This window comes from Lutra lutra, chromosome 5 (assembly GCF_902655055.1).
Source record: "Lutra lutra chromosome 5, mLutLut1.2, whole genome shotgun sequence".
Taxonomy (NCBI): Eukaryota; Metazoa; Chordata; class Mammalia; order Carnivora; family Mustelidae; genus Lutra; species Lutra lutra.
The window spans coordinates 158,377,159-158,392,156 of NC_062282.1; the positions used below are offsets into that span (position 1 = coordinate 158,377,159).

A 14,998-nucleotide genomic window follows, 5' to 3' on the forward strand; every position below is an offset into this window, starting at 1 on the left:
TATAAACATTCTATAGTAAGTGGAATTCCAACTATTTGACACAGATTGCTAATTTGGGGTTTGGGTAGAGGTAAAAATATGTGAATCACTCCAACAATAAGTCAACTTGGACTTTATTTTCAGCCTCTCTTTTAAGTAGCTCTAGTTTTACCAAAATACAAACCTATTCCACATTTTATCTGTTAGAACATTGTCATATTTTAAAAAAGAAAACCAAGGAGACTTTAAATCCTTTCCATGTTATATTTTATAGCATAGGAGGAAATGAATTATGTGAGGTCACCTTGACAGTAAAAATAAACCTTGGACCATACTTCTGGTTTTCCCATTGTCTGTTCATTTTTCTTGAAAATAGAAATGAAACACGGAACCATGACACAGCAGAGACTAGGGACTCAGGATGTGTCACATATTTGGGCAAATCTGTGAAAATTTCATCAACTTCCTAGCGTTGTGGTTTATTCACTATTATTTTGTAGTAACTTTTATGTTCCAGGAATGATTTTAAACATAAACTCAGCATCAAGATAAATAAGACATTACCACACCATTCAAGAAACTTGTGGCCTAGAGGTGGATATGGATGAATGAGTAGAAGCTAAAATTCAAAGAGGTGAGAAAAGTGAAACATTACAAAGACTTCTTGAAAACTGTTGACTTATAAATATTAAGTAACTAGTGATAACTTATACTGGCATAATCATGAATTTCTTCAGTCACCTTTCAAGGCCCATTATCAACATTTCTGCAGCCTCCCCAATTTTATTCTGGACTCACTTCAGTGCTGTGTTGATTTGCACCATCTCCACCCTGCTCTGCTGACATCACTATTTACATCTTTGCTGCTTCTAACCAGTCTACTGCACACTTTACTTTGGTTGGCTCTGATTCTCCACTCTATTCTCTTTAGCATTCGAATGCCTTTGTTCATTTGGGGGCCTTTTGCAAAGGATTTATAAAGAGAAAACATCCCTGAGCTCCATTGGCATTTTAGGGGCAGTAGAGACTGACTGTAGAGCTGGCCATAGTCCTGGTTTGAGAGGTGAATCTGCTCCCTAATAATTGTATGGAAAGTTACCTGACCCCATTTCTGCAAAATGGAAATGGTACTAATATTATACAGCTATTTCTTTAATTAGTATTTATGACATTCTTCATAAGTTTTAATAATGTTTGGTAAGTAAAACCTCACCATTTACTTTCCTGGGTCTATTGGTACCAATAACACCTTATTTTATCAGAGGTTGAATTGGATAACTTCTACAATCTCTGGAAATATTCTGTGTCCCATCCCATCCTCTGCCTCTATTAGGTCTCCAGGGCCACTAGGCTCCAGGGTCTCATTCTACTTTAATGGAATAATGAGAAGAAGCTCTCTTCACCATGCCCACTCTAATTTCCCTCCAGTGGAGATTAAATGAGTTGGAGAGCAAGTGATTAGATCAGGGGAATATTCTAAAAATGTTTTCCACCAAGGCAGCCAGGTGACAACTATCTCAGGATTCTGTGGAAAGAATATGAAGGCCAATGATATTAGAAGTAGCATTTCCTTATTTTCAATTTCTGTAGTTGCTGACAAATTTAAAATGTTAAAGTGTGGAGATGTGGGCATAGCAGTAAAAACATTGACAAAACTTCAGCTAAGAGCCTACCCATTTCATTCCTTCTCTCCCTCTATTAGCACTGTTATTCCATTGTTCCTCCATCTTTAACATGCCACAAACTCGTGTTTTCTTTTGACTATGGCATAAAATGGCCAACAGAAATTAATCTCAGTTAAAAACCATTGATCCAAAGCCAGGTGGCTTTGTTTGTTTTATATATGCTGGTGATAAATGACCATTAGTTTACAACAATTTCTAGTTTTAAAGAGGTCTGAAAACTAAAAATACCATATCTACTGCTTTTGGAAATAGAATCTGCATTCCAGGATCTAGTCCAGTTCTGTTGCTAAATTTGGAACAAGGTTGCTGGTTAGTATGGAGCTGATAAAATCATAACTCTCACCCATTTTGAGGATCTGAATGTATGTATTTATCTACCTATACACTGTCACCACCCCTCTTCCTAGAAGGTTCAGATTTCTCAGTAAACAAGATATAATTAGATGACAAAGAGTAGTCAAAATTTTTCACATTTTGAATTCTGATCCTATTAATTTTTATGACATTGAGAACATCTTATGGATTCTTTAGAGTAATTTAATGTCGTGCATATTAGAATAAACATGCTTCTCAAAGATAATACTTTGATTATGACAAAGCCATATAAGGATAGTTTGTTAAAACAAAAAAATTAATTATTTATTAGATTCACATAAATAATGAATGACAATTGACTAGTGTGATCTAAGTCCTTAGAGACTCTAAAGTGGCCTACAGATAAAGTTTTCATAGTATTAATATTTGTTATGTACTGACAATGTCATATAAGAATAAAACTGGGCATTATTTCAGTTGACATTTTTTTCTTCCATTTCCTTTCCTTTTTTTTTAATATTTCTTCCCCCCCTTATTATTCCACAACCATTAATCCATTTCCACTTCCTTCTATGTGTTCTATCAATCTTCAGACTCTAACTCATTTTTTCATGAATTATTTTTAGTCTATAGTTGGGTGATCTCTGACAGCAGGCAAATATATAAGTTCAGTGTCTAAATTATCAAGGTAAAGAAATATTTCATTTTTATGAGTTTTCTTTGCAAAAGTGAATGCTAGCATGGCTATAATAATCTTGAAACATCTACATTCCAACACTATCTAATAAACTCATCCATTTTATGATCTATGCCATAAAATTCTATTGAGGGAGCAATTCATAAGAATTATAAAATGCATATATTAGTTACTTCATTACAAATGTTGAAGTTCAAGTGGAATTAAATATTTATTTACTTATTGTTTGTTTATTTATTTATTTATTTATAAGTATTTAGTTTTTTATTTGAGAGAGAGAGAGAGAGCAAGCATGACTGGGGGGAGGGGTAGAAGGAGAGTCTTCAAGCAGAATTCCTGCTGAGAATGGAACCTAATGTGAGACATGATCTTATGAACCATAAGATCACCATTTGAGCTGAAACCAAGAGTCAGATGCTTAACCAAATGAGCCACCCAAGCACCCCTGGAACCAAATATTTAACAAGATGGTTAAATCCAAATGTACCACTGGTAGGGTAGTTTAATATGCATTGTCAAAATTTAGAAGAAAATATAACATTTTGATTTGGCAGAGGATGGGAAGAGTTTTGAGGAAGCTGCAGAAAGTTGCTAACGTGATCAGGAAATTAAATAATTGGAAAGATTTAATACAGATTGTATTGAAGAAAGTTTAGCTTAAATGGAAGTGATACTGTGCAAGTACCTACATGGAAATGAAAAGCATTCTGACCTTTCAGAAGATTATAGTTTAAGTTGTTGTAAGGAAAAAATGTTTGTTATAAAGAAAGAAAAAAAAAGCCAGGTAAACTAGTCATAAATTTGTTGAGTATTTGTATACCAATATAAGTATTGTTAAGCAATTCACTAGTTCATGTAGAACATTTCAAAATTGCCCCAAAGAGTGACTTGATCATAGATGTGTTTTAAGATGAATATGGTTTAAATGAAAAAAAAAAAAAAAAAAGACTAGAAAGTCAGGAGAATGGGCATTGAAAACTTAGAACTGAGTAAAATAATAGGTTTGGAAAGGGGATATATGTCTTAGAGATATTGGTAATTTAGTATGTCTTTACCAAGTAATTAATTAAACATAGAAAATGAAGAAATCAAAAGTGGCCTCAAGGGTTAAGCTTGAATGTTTGTGGTAATGAAATGGTAATGGAAGGAATAATCAAATGTAAGAGATGGAGGCTAATATCAGTTTTGGCACAATAAATTGAAAGTGTTTTCAGGATAGCTGATGAAAGCATCTAAGAAGTTTTTGGAAACACAGAAATGAGCTCAGAAGATGTCAGATTGATGTGTTATTCTAGAAGGTTGAATTCCTTAAGATCAGAATAAATTTTATTCATGAAATTATGCTAGGTTCTGTCCTTAGAAGGGTATTGTGCATGATTTATTCCTTTGATGTAGCTGTTTTGAAATTCTTAACAACTTTGAACAAAGGGGACTCCAAATTTTCATTTGTCATACAAAATATGTAGTTCTGCAATGGCTATAAAAGATTGACAAAGGAGACAAATGACACAGAACATAGAATGATCTCTACAAGGCACTTGGGGAAATGGTTTCGTTGACAAATCAAAAACTAAAGTGAGACCAAAAAATATGGAGACTCATTGTCTTAGGAAATTTCAAATAATGAGTTTTAAATTCTTAGGTGAGTACTACAATTTTGTCAATATAAAACAAAACTTGCATAATGGAGTGAAATAATGACATGTAATATTTACCAAATAAGAAATTTACTACTTTAAAACTTCAAGATTTTTAACTATATTACTAGTTTATTATTAAAAGGCAAAATAAAGAATACAGATTAACATCTAGATGAGAGAGATGTGTAGGGTAATGTATGTGGGAAAGAACATGGGCGTTCCATGCTTTCTCCAAGTGTGCCACTCTCCCCAAATTCCCATATGCTCTCCAACCTTAATGTTTCTCAAGATGGTCTAAATGCTGTTTGGGTCAAGATGTTGCAGAAAGAATGGATAGATAAAAATAAACCAAGTCTAAAATAAAAGGCTCATAACAAGGCATAAAATTTAACAGATGCCCTGTACTTTCCTCTTACCACACATCAGTTGTCACCAATGAAGCTGAGATATAGCAAACATAAACGAGACATCTACTACAGATTTCATCCTCTTGGGCCTCTTCCCTGAGTTCCAATATGCCAGCCTCCTGGTCTATCTCATCCTTCTGGTCTACCTCATTACCCTTACAGGGAACTCCATCCTCATCTTTCTGATCTAGGTGGACTCCCACCTTCATGCTCCCATGTACTTCTTTCTCAGCCAACTTTCCATCATTGATTTGTTCTACATTTCCAGCTCTGTTCCTAAGATGGTCATCAACCATTCTTTAGGGAAGCACAGCATCTCTCGCATTGACTGCGGAGTCCAAATGTTCTTCTGTCTGACTCTAGGTGGCGCTGAGTGTCTCCTCCTAACCTTTATGTCCTATGACCAATTTGTGGCTGTCTGTAACCCCCTGCGCTACACAATCGTCATAAATCCTAAAGTCTGCTTGCTAATGGCAGTGGCATCATGGACTGGGGCTTCTCTAAATTCACTCATTCAAACCATCTACAACATGCATTTTCCTGTCTGTGGTCTGAAGAAAATAAATCACTTCTTCTCTGAGATACCAGCCATCCTGAAGCTATCCTGTGAGGACACTTCAGATTATGAGATGGTGTTGTTTATGGTAAGTATCATATTTATACTCACCCCTTTAGCCTAATAATGACCTCTTATATTCAAATTTTCCTCACTGTTCTCAAAATAAACTCCCCTGAAGGAAGGAAAAAATCCCTGTCCACATCCTCTTATCACCTTATTGTAGTGAGTCTCTACCTTGGACCAGCAATAATGGTGTACCTGACACCTGGCTCTTCCCTCACCCCAGGCCTGGATCAAGGTCTCTCAATGATCTATACTATCTTCACCCCTATGCTGAACCCTTTAATTTATAGCCTTAGAAACAAGGAGGTTGTGGGGGCTATAAAGAAGACCCTGGGAAAGTACCTAATATCAAAATAGTTTAAGAAATACCACTGTCATACTTCATATCTAAAACCAGTTCCAGGATGAAATTCAAAGTCCCTGGTTTGAAGCTTTCTTCAGCTATGGAGAATGTCTAATTAGAGACATAGATTATTTTAAAAAGTGGTCATTAAATTGCCAATCAACTTATTCTGTTTGAAACAAAACAATTGAGTTCAGTAAAGAGTTGCTTTAATAGAAATATTTGAATAAAAGGCCTTTAGTAACAAATAGATGGAAGTATACATATTTTCTTAAGTTTTCCACAAAGGTGGACAAGCAATATTGTCATATTTTACCATCAAAGAGACAAAGGAGATAATGAATGCTTCAAATTTTTGACTGAGCATTAGCCTAATCTGAGAGTAGAACAGAGGAGAAACAAAGACGTTCATTTTTGCCATGAAGTACTGTTTTATCCAGGTTGATGTTTCCTTTAAAAAATTAAATTAAAACACATTGTTTAAATAAAATTGACAGGCAGTGCAATATTATTTTCCAGTGAACAGGTGAACAGCATATTGACAATTCTATATATTACTCAATGCTCACTGTGATAAGTATAGTCACCATACTATATTATTACAATATTATTGACTATATTCCCTATGTCTTTCTTTTTATTTTGATGACTTACTAATTTTATAACTTGAAATTTTGCACCTATTAATCACTATGATCTATTTTGTTCATTGTCCCATCTCCAGCCCATTGAAAACTGCCAATTTGTTATCTGTAGTTGAAAGACTGTGTTTGCTTGTTTTAGATTCCACATATAAGTAAAATCACATGGTATCTGTATTTGTCTGATTTGTTTCACATAGCATAATACCTTCTAGATCCATCTACATTGTTGCAAATAGCAAAACCTCATTATTTCCTAGGGCTGAGTAATATAGCAATACACACATACACACACACACATACACACACACACAACACATTATCAACCATCAAGAGACACTGGGCTTGCATCCATATGTTGATTGTTATAGAAAATGCAGCAATAAATATAATGGTGTATTTTTTCAAATTATTTCTGTGAGTAAATCCAATAAGTGGAATTACTGGATCATATGATATGACTAATTTTAATTTAGGAGGACCCTCCATTCTATTTTCCACAGTGATTTCACTTATTTGCATTCTCACAATAGTGTGTAAGTGTTTCCTTTTCTCCATATTCTTGCCAACATTTGTTATTTCTTGTCTTTTTCTAAGTAGTCATTCTGACTGGTGTATGGTAGAATTACATTGTAGTTTTTATTTGCATTTCCATTATGAATAGAGAAGTTGAGCATTTTTCATGTCTTTGAGTCTCATCTGTATGTATTCTTTGGACAAATGTCTGTTTAGAGTCTTTACCCATTTTTGAATTGGATATTTTGTTTTATGATGTTAAATTGTCTATGTTCTTTATTTATCTTAGATAATAACCTTTTATCAGATATATCATTTACTAATATCTTCTCCCATTCATGACTTTTTTTTTTCTTTTTTTTGCTGATGGTTTCTGTTGCTGTGCAAAACTATTTTTGTTGTAGTTATTATTGTTATTTGGAGATGTCCCAGCAGTTTTTTTATTATCTTGTTTGAGAAGACATATCCATAAATATGTTGTTAAGGCCAATGTCCAAGTGATTACTGCCTGTTTTGTCTTGGGAATTATATGGTTCTAGGTCTCACATTTAGGTCTTTAACTCATTTTGAGTTTATTTTTGTGTATGATGTAAGAAAGTGATCTAGTTTCACCATTTTTCATTTGGATATCTAGTTTCTCAAACACTATTTTTTTTTTTTAATTTCTTATGCCTGTCTACTAAACTTCCATGGAATATGTTAGAGTAGGAGAAACCCACCTCTTCCCATGGATACAACTAGATAACATTAACAGCAGTTTAAATAATCCAGAGAAACAGAATGTAACACCAGGAAGCCCAGAGAGGAAAGATTAATTCCCCATATCAATTGGTTTTGAAAATCAGAGACGCTGAATTTCATGAGCTCCTATAATCATAAGAACATAATTAGAATTTCAAAAATTAGTGGACTTTGCTCAAGGAGAGCTGGGAGTGCATAAGAAACTGATTCCATGCCCCTAAAGAGACATCACAACAAACAGCCCTGTAGAGACACAAAATAGAAGCTGTATTAAAAAAAAAAGAAAAAAAAAAACCTGGAGTATGCAGGAGAGAGATTTGCTTACTAATCTCAGAGTGTCCTGGAGGAGCAGGGGTCATTGGGAAATGTCTCTGTGAACAGAGGATCTGGGGATTCAATTTTCATCTCTCCCAGCCAAAACACATGGTTACCTGGAGCAGCATGGCGCTTACATTCCCTACTAAACTTAACACAATGGCCGCACTCACATTGTCCTGTGGACACACCTTTTACAGCCAGCCTCCATAATATCCACCACCTGGCTCCAACAACCTCCCACCCCCGCCCCTTCAAAACCCTCAGATTGTTTTTCAGAGTCCATAGTCGCTGTGGTTCATCTCCACTTCCAATTTCCCTCATCTTCTTTTTCCTCTCCATCTCCCTATGTCCTACTTGTTATTTGTTATGCTCCACAAATAAGTGAAACCATATTATAATTGACTCTCTCTGCTTGACTTATTTCACTCAGCATAATCTCTTCCAGTCTCGTCCATGTTGCTACAAAAGGTGGGTATTCATCCTTTCTGTTGGAGGCATAGTACTCCATAGCGTATATGGACCACATCTTCCTTATCTATCTGTCCGTTGAAGGGCATCTTGGTTCTTTCCACAGTTTGGTGACCGTGGCCATTGCTGCTATAAACATTGGGGTACAGATGGCCCTTCTTTTCACTACATTGTATCTTTGGGGTAAATACCTAGTAGTGCAATTGCAGGGTCATAGGGAAGCTCTATTTTTAATTTCTTAAGGAATCTCCACACTGTTCTCCAAATTGGCTGCACCAACTTGCATTCCCACCAACAGTGTAAGAGGGTTCCCCATTCTCCGTATACTCTCCAACACACGTTGTTTCCTGCCTTGCTAATTTTGGCCATTCTACCTTGTGTACGGTGGTATCTCAATGTGGTTTTAATTTGAATCTCCCTGATGGCTAGTGATAATGAACATTTTTTTCATGTGTCTGATAGCCATTTGTATGTCTTCATTGGAGAAGTGTCTGTTCATGTCTTCTGCGTATTTTTTGACATGATTATCTGTTTTCTGTGTGTTAAATTTGAGGAGTTCTTTATAGGTCCTGGATATCAACCTTTTGTCTGTACTGTAATTTGCAAGTATATTCTCCCATTCCGTGGGTTGCCTCTTTGGTTTGTTGACAGTTTCCTTTGCTGATCAGAAGCTTTTGATCTTGATGAAGTCCCAAAAGTTCATTTTCACTTTTGTTTCCTTTGCCTTTGGAGATATATCTTGAAATAAGTTGCTGTGGCTGATATCGAAGAGGTTACTGCCTATATTCTCCTCTAGGATTCTAATGGATTCCTACCTCATGTTGAGGTCTTTTATCCATTTTGAGTTTATCTTTGTGTACGGTATAAGAGAATGGGGGAGGAGTCAAGTTGGCGGAGAAGTAGCAGGCTGAGACTACTTCAGGTAGCAAGAGATCAGATAGATAGCTTATCTAAAGATTTCAAACACCTACAAATCCAATGGGAGATCGAAGAGAAGAAGAACAGCAATTCTAGAAACAGAAGATCAACCACTTTCTGAAAGGTAGGACTGGAGGAGAAGAGAATCCAAAGTGATGGGAAAATAGACCGCGGGGGGAGGGGCCGGCTCCCAGAAAGTGGTGGAGCAACAGAGCACAAAATCAGGACTTTTAAAAGTCTTTACCGCTGAGGGACATCGCTCCAGAGGCTTAACCGGGGTGAAACCCAGGCGGGGTCAGCATGGCCTCGGGTCCCGCAGGGTCACAGAAGGATCAGGGGTGTCTGAGTGTCACAGAGCTTACGGGTAATAGAACAGGGAAGCCAGCTACAGAGACAGAGCCGAGGAGTGAGCTCTAAGCTTGGGGTTACCTTGAACTGGTCACAGGCTCGGTCAGCTCAGAGCACGGCCAGAGGCAGGGTGACGGGAGTAATTGGGCGATATTCTCTGAGGGCGCACTGAGGAGTGGGGCCCTGGGCACTCGGCTCCTCCAGGCCAGAGACTGGGAGGCCGCCATCTTCATTCCCGTCCTCTGGAACTCTACGGAAAGCGCTCAGGGAACAAAAGCTCCCGAAAGCAAACCCGAGCATATTACTCAGCCCGGCCCCTGGTAAGGGCGGTGCAACTCCGTCTGGGGCAAAAACGCTTGAGAATCACTACAACAGGCCCCTCCCCCAAAAGATCAACAAGAAACCCAGCCAGGACCAAGTTCACCTACCAAGGAGTGCAGTTTCAATACCAAGGAGAACAGCGGAATTCCAGAGGAGGAGAAAGCAATTCACGGAACTCATGGCTTTCTCCACATGATTCTTTAGCGATGCAGTTAATTTTTTTTCTTTTTCAATTTTTTTTTCTCTTATTCTGATAATTTTTTTAACTTTAACCTTTTTCTTTTTTAACGTGTTTTAACTAGTTTAATATATATATATATATATATATATATATATATATATATATATTTTTTTTATATTTTTTCTTTATTGGTTTTCTTTTTCTAATTTTTTTCTTTTTTCTTTTTTCTTTCTGAAATATTTTACCCCCTTTCCCCCCCTCACGATTTGGGATCTCTTCCAATTTGACTAAAGCATATTTTCCTGAGGTTGTTGCCATCCTTCTAGTATTTTACTTGCTCCCTCATATACTCTTGTTGGGACAAAATGACAAGGCGGAAAAATTCACCACAAAAAACGAACAAGAGGCAGTACCAAAGGCTAGGGAACTAATCAATACAGACATTGGTAATATGTCAGATCTAGAGTTCAGAATGACAATTCTCAAGGTTCTAGCCGGGCTCAAAAAGGCATAGAAGATATTAAAGAAACCCTCTCAGGAGATATAAAAGCCCTTTATGGAGAAATAAAAGAACTAAAATCTAACCAAGTTGAAATCAAAAAAGCTATTAATGAGGTGCAATCAAAAATGGAGGCTCTCCCTGCTAGGATAAATGAGGCAGAAGAAAGAGTTAGCGATATAGAAGACCAAATAACAGAGAATAAAGAAGCTGAGCAAAAGAGGGACAAACAGGGGCGCCTGGGTGGCTCAGTGGGTTAAGCTGCTGCCTTCGGCTCAGGTCATGATCTCAGGGTCCTGGGATCGAGTCCCACATCGGGCTCTCTGCTCAGCAAGAAGCCTGCTTCTCTCTCTCTCTCTCTGCCTTCCTCTCCGTCTACTTGTGATCTCTCTCTGTCAAATAAATAAAGTAAATCTTTAAAAAAAAAAAAAAAAAGAGGGACAAACAGCTACTGGACCATGAGGGGAGAATTTGAGAGATAGGTGACACCATAAGACAAAACAACATTAAAATAATTGGGATTCCAGAAGAAGAAGAAAGAGAGAGGGGAGCAGAAGGTATGTTGGAGAGAATTATTGGAGAGAATTTCCCCAATATGGCAAAGGGAACAAGCATCAAAATCCAGGAGGTTCAGAAAACCCCCCTCAAGGTCAATAAGAATAGGTCCACAACCCATCACCTAATAGTAAAATTTACAAGTCTTAGTGACAAAGAGAAGATCCTGAAAGCAGCCCGGGAAAAGAAGTCTGTAACGTACAATGGTAAAAATATTAGATTGGCAGCAGACTTATCCACAGAGACGTGGCAGGCCAGAAAGAGCTGGCATGATATATTCAGAGCACTAAACGAGAAAAACATGCAGCCAAGAATACTACATCCAGCTAGGCTATCATTGAAAATAGAAGGAGAGATTAAAAGCTTCCAGGACAAACAAAAACTGAAAGAATTTGCAAATACCAAACCAGCTCTACAGGAAATATTGAAAGGGGTCCTCTAAGCAAAGAGAGACCCTAAAAGTAGTAGATCAGAAAGAAACAGAGACAATATACAATAACAGTCACCTTACAGGCAATACAATGTCACAAAATACATATCTTTCAATAGTTACCCTGAATATTAATGGGCTAAATGCCCCAATCAAAAGACAGGGTATCAGAATGGATAAAAAAAACAAAACCCATCTATATGTTGCCTACAAGAAACTCATTTTAAACCCGAAGACACCTCCAGATTTAAACTGAGGGGGTGGAAAAGAATTTACCATGCTAATGGACATCAGAAGAAAGCAGGAGTGGCAATCCTTATATCAGATCAATTAGATTTTAAGCCAAAGACTATAATAAGAGATGAGGTAGGACACTATATCATACTCAAAGGATCTGTCCAACAAGAATATCTAACAATTTTAAATATCTATGCCCCTAACGTGGGAGCAGCCAACTATATAAACCGATTAATAACAAAATCAAAGAAACACATCAACAATCATACAATAATAGTAGGGGACTTTAACACTCCCCTCACTGAAATGGACAGATCATCGAAGCAAAAGATCAACAAGGAAATAAAGGCCTTAAATCACACACTGGAGCAGATGGACATCACAGATATATTCAGAATATTTCATCCCAATGCAACAGAATACACATTCTTCTCTAGTGCACATGGAACATTCTCCAAAATAGACCCCATCCTGGGTCATAAATCAGCTCTCAACTGGTATCAAAAGATTGGGATCATTCCCTGCATAGTTTCAGACCACAATGCTCTGAAGCTAGAATTCAATCACAAGAGAAAATTTGGAAAGAACCCAAATACATGGAGAATAAACAGCATCCTTCTAAAGAATGAATGGGTCAACCAGGAATTTAAAGATGAATTGAAAAAATTCATGGAAACAAATAATAATGAAAACACAACGGTTCAAAAATCTGTGGGACACAACAAAGGCAGTCCTGAGAGGAAAATATGTAGTGGTACAAGCCTTTCTCAAGAAACAAGAAAGGTCTCAGGTACACAACCTAACCCTACACCTAAAGGAGCTGGAGAAAGAACAAGAAAGAAACCCTAAACCCAGCAGGAGAAGAGAAATCATAAAGACCAGAGCAGAAATCAATGAAATAGAAACCAAAAAAACAATAGAACAAATCAACGAAACTAGGAGCTGGTTCTTTGAAAGAATTATTAAGATTGATAAACCTCTGGCCAGACTTATCCAAAAGAAAAGACAAAGGAACCAAATAAATAAAATCGTGAATGAAAGAGGAGAGATCACAACAAACAACAAGGAAATACAGACAATTATAAGAACATACTATGAGCAACTCTACGCCAACAAATTTGACAATCTGGAAGAAATGGATGCATTCCTAGAGACATATAAACTACCACAACTGAACCAGGAAGAAATGGAAAGCCTGAACAGACCCATAACCAGTAAGGAGATTGAAACAGTCATCAAAAATCTCCAAACAAACAAAAGCCCAGGGCCAGATGGCTTCCCAGGGGAATTCTACCAAACATTTAAAGAAGAACTAATTCCTATTCTCCTGCAACTTTTCCAAAAAATAGAAATGGAAGGAAAACTTCCAAACTCATTTTATGAGGCCAGAATCACCTTGATCCCAAAACCAGACAAGGATACCATCAAAAAAGAGAACTACAGACCGATATCCATGATGAACACAGATGCAAAAATTCTCACCAAAATTCTAGCCAATAGGATTCAACAGTACATTAAAAGGATTATTCACCACACCAAGTGGGATTTATTCCAGGGCTGCAACGTTGGTTCAACATCCGCAAATCAATCAATGTGATACAACACATTAATAAAAGAAAGAACAAGAACCATATGATACTCTCCATAGATGCTGAAAAAGCATTTGACAAAGTACAGCATCCCTTCCTGATCAAAACTCTTCAAAGAGTAGGGATAGAGGGTATATACCTCAATATTATCAAAGCCATCTATGAAAAACCCACCGCAAATATCATTCTCAATGGAGAAAAACTGAAAGCTTTTCTGCTAAGATCAGGAACACGGCAGGGATGTCCGTTATCACCACTGCTATTCAACATAGTTCTAGAAGTCCTAGCCTCAGCAATCAGACAACAAAAGGAAATTAAAGGCATCCAACTTGGCAAAGAAGAAGTCAAACTATCACTCTTCGCAGATGATATGATACTATATGTGGAAAACCCAAAAGGCTCCACTCCAAAACTGCTAGAACTTGGACAGGAATTCAGTAAAGTGTCAGGATATAAAATCAATGCACAGAAATCAGTTACATTTCTCTACACCAACAACAAGACAGAGGAAAGAGAAATTAAGGAGTCAATCCCATTTATAATTGCACCCAAATCTATAAGATACCTAGGAATAAACCTAACCAAACAGACTAAGAATCTATACACAGAAATCTCTTATCATATATTTTTATCAGTCTTTTTGTTTGTCTGTTTTTGTTTGTATACTTCATAAATCTTAAAGTGGAGGCCATTTGGGCCTAACCTTCTCTTTTATCTTCCTTTTTTTCCCTGTCTCTCTCTCTCTCTCTTTCCTTTTTTTCTTTTTCTTTTCTTTTTTCTGTCATTTGGGTGGGGAATCCTGATTGCTCAGAAGCATACCAGGGTGCACCTTGACTGCACCAAGTTTGACACATCCAGCTACATCCATTCAGTCATATCTCACAAAAATGACTAGGTGGAGTAAAGCCCAACAGAAAAAAAAAAATACAGAGGATGGGCCTTCTGCAACAGAGGTAACTGCTCTCAACATAGACAATATGTTGGAAAGAGAATTCAGGCTATCAATTATCCAGGCAATAGCTAGGTTGGAGAAAGCCATGGATGACTAAAGAGAATTGATTAGAGCAGAACTGAAAGCGACCAGGGATGAAGTTCACAATGTTAGGGCAGAGTTAAAAGCCATCAGAGATGAGATTTACAATGCTCTCAATGAGTTCCAATCTAATCTAAAATCTCTCAAAGCTAGGGTAACTGAGACAGAAGATAGAATTAGTGATCTGGAGGACAAACAGATAGAGAGAAAGGATCAGGAGGAAGCCTGGAAAAAATAGCCCAGAAACCACGAAAACAGAATCAGGGAAATAAATGATGCCATGACACGTTCCAACATCAGAATTATTGGAATCCCTGAAGGAGAGGAGAAAGAAAGAAGTCTAGAAGATATAGTTGAACAAGTTCTTCACGAAAATTTTCCCAATCTCGCGAATGGAACCAGCGTTAATGTACTAGAGGCCGAACGGTCTCCACCCAAGATTACAGATTCCAGAAAAACATCAAGGCACCTGATAGTCAAATTGAGGAATCATAATTGTACATATAATCTCTTGA

At 37.0% G+C, this 14,998-nt stretch overlaps 1 protein-coding gene across 1 annotated transcript; it reads left to right on the plus strand.

The window, feature by feature from the left end:
• The first annotated feature begins 3,143 nt into the window (after window positions 1-3,143).
• Window positions 3,144-5,702, plus strand: LOC125101271 (olfactory receptor 2T4-like). Its single transcript, XM_047731845.1, is given in 3 exon segments — window positions 3,144-3,168; window positions 4,769-5,386; window positions 5,389-5,702. Coding segments are annotated over 3 exon segments (957 nt in total).
• The last annotated feature ends 9,296 nt before the right edge of the window (window positions 5,703-14,998 follow it).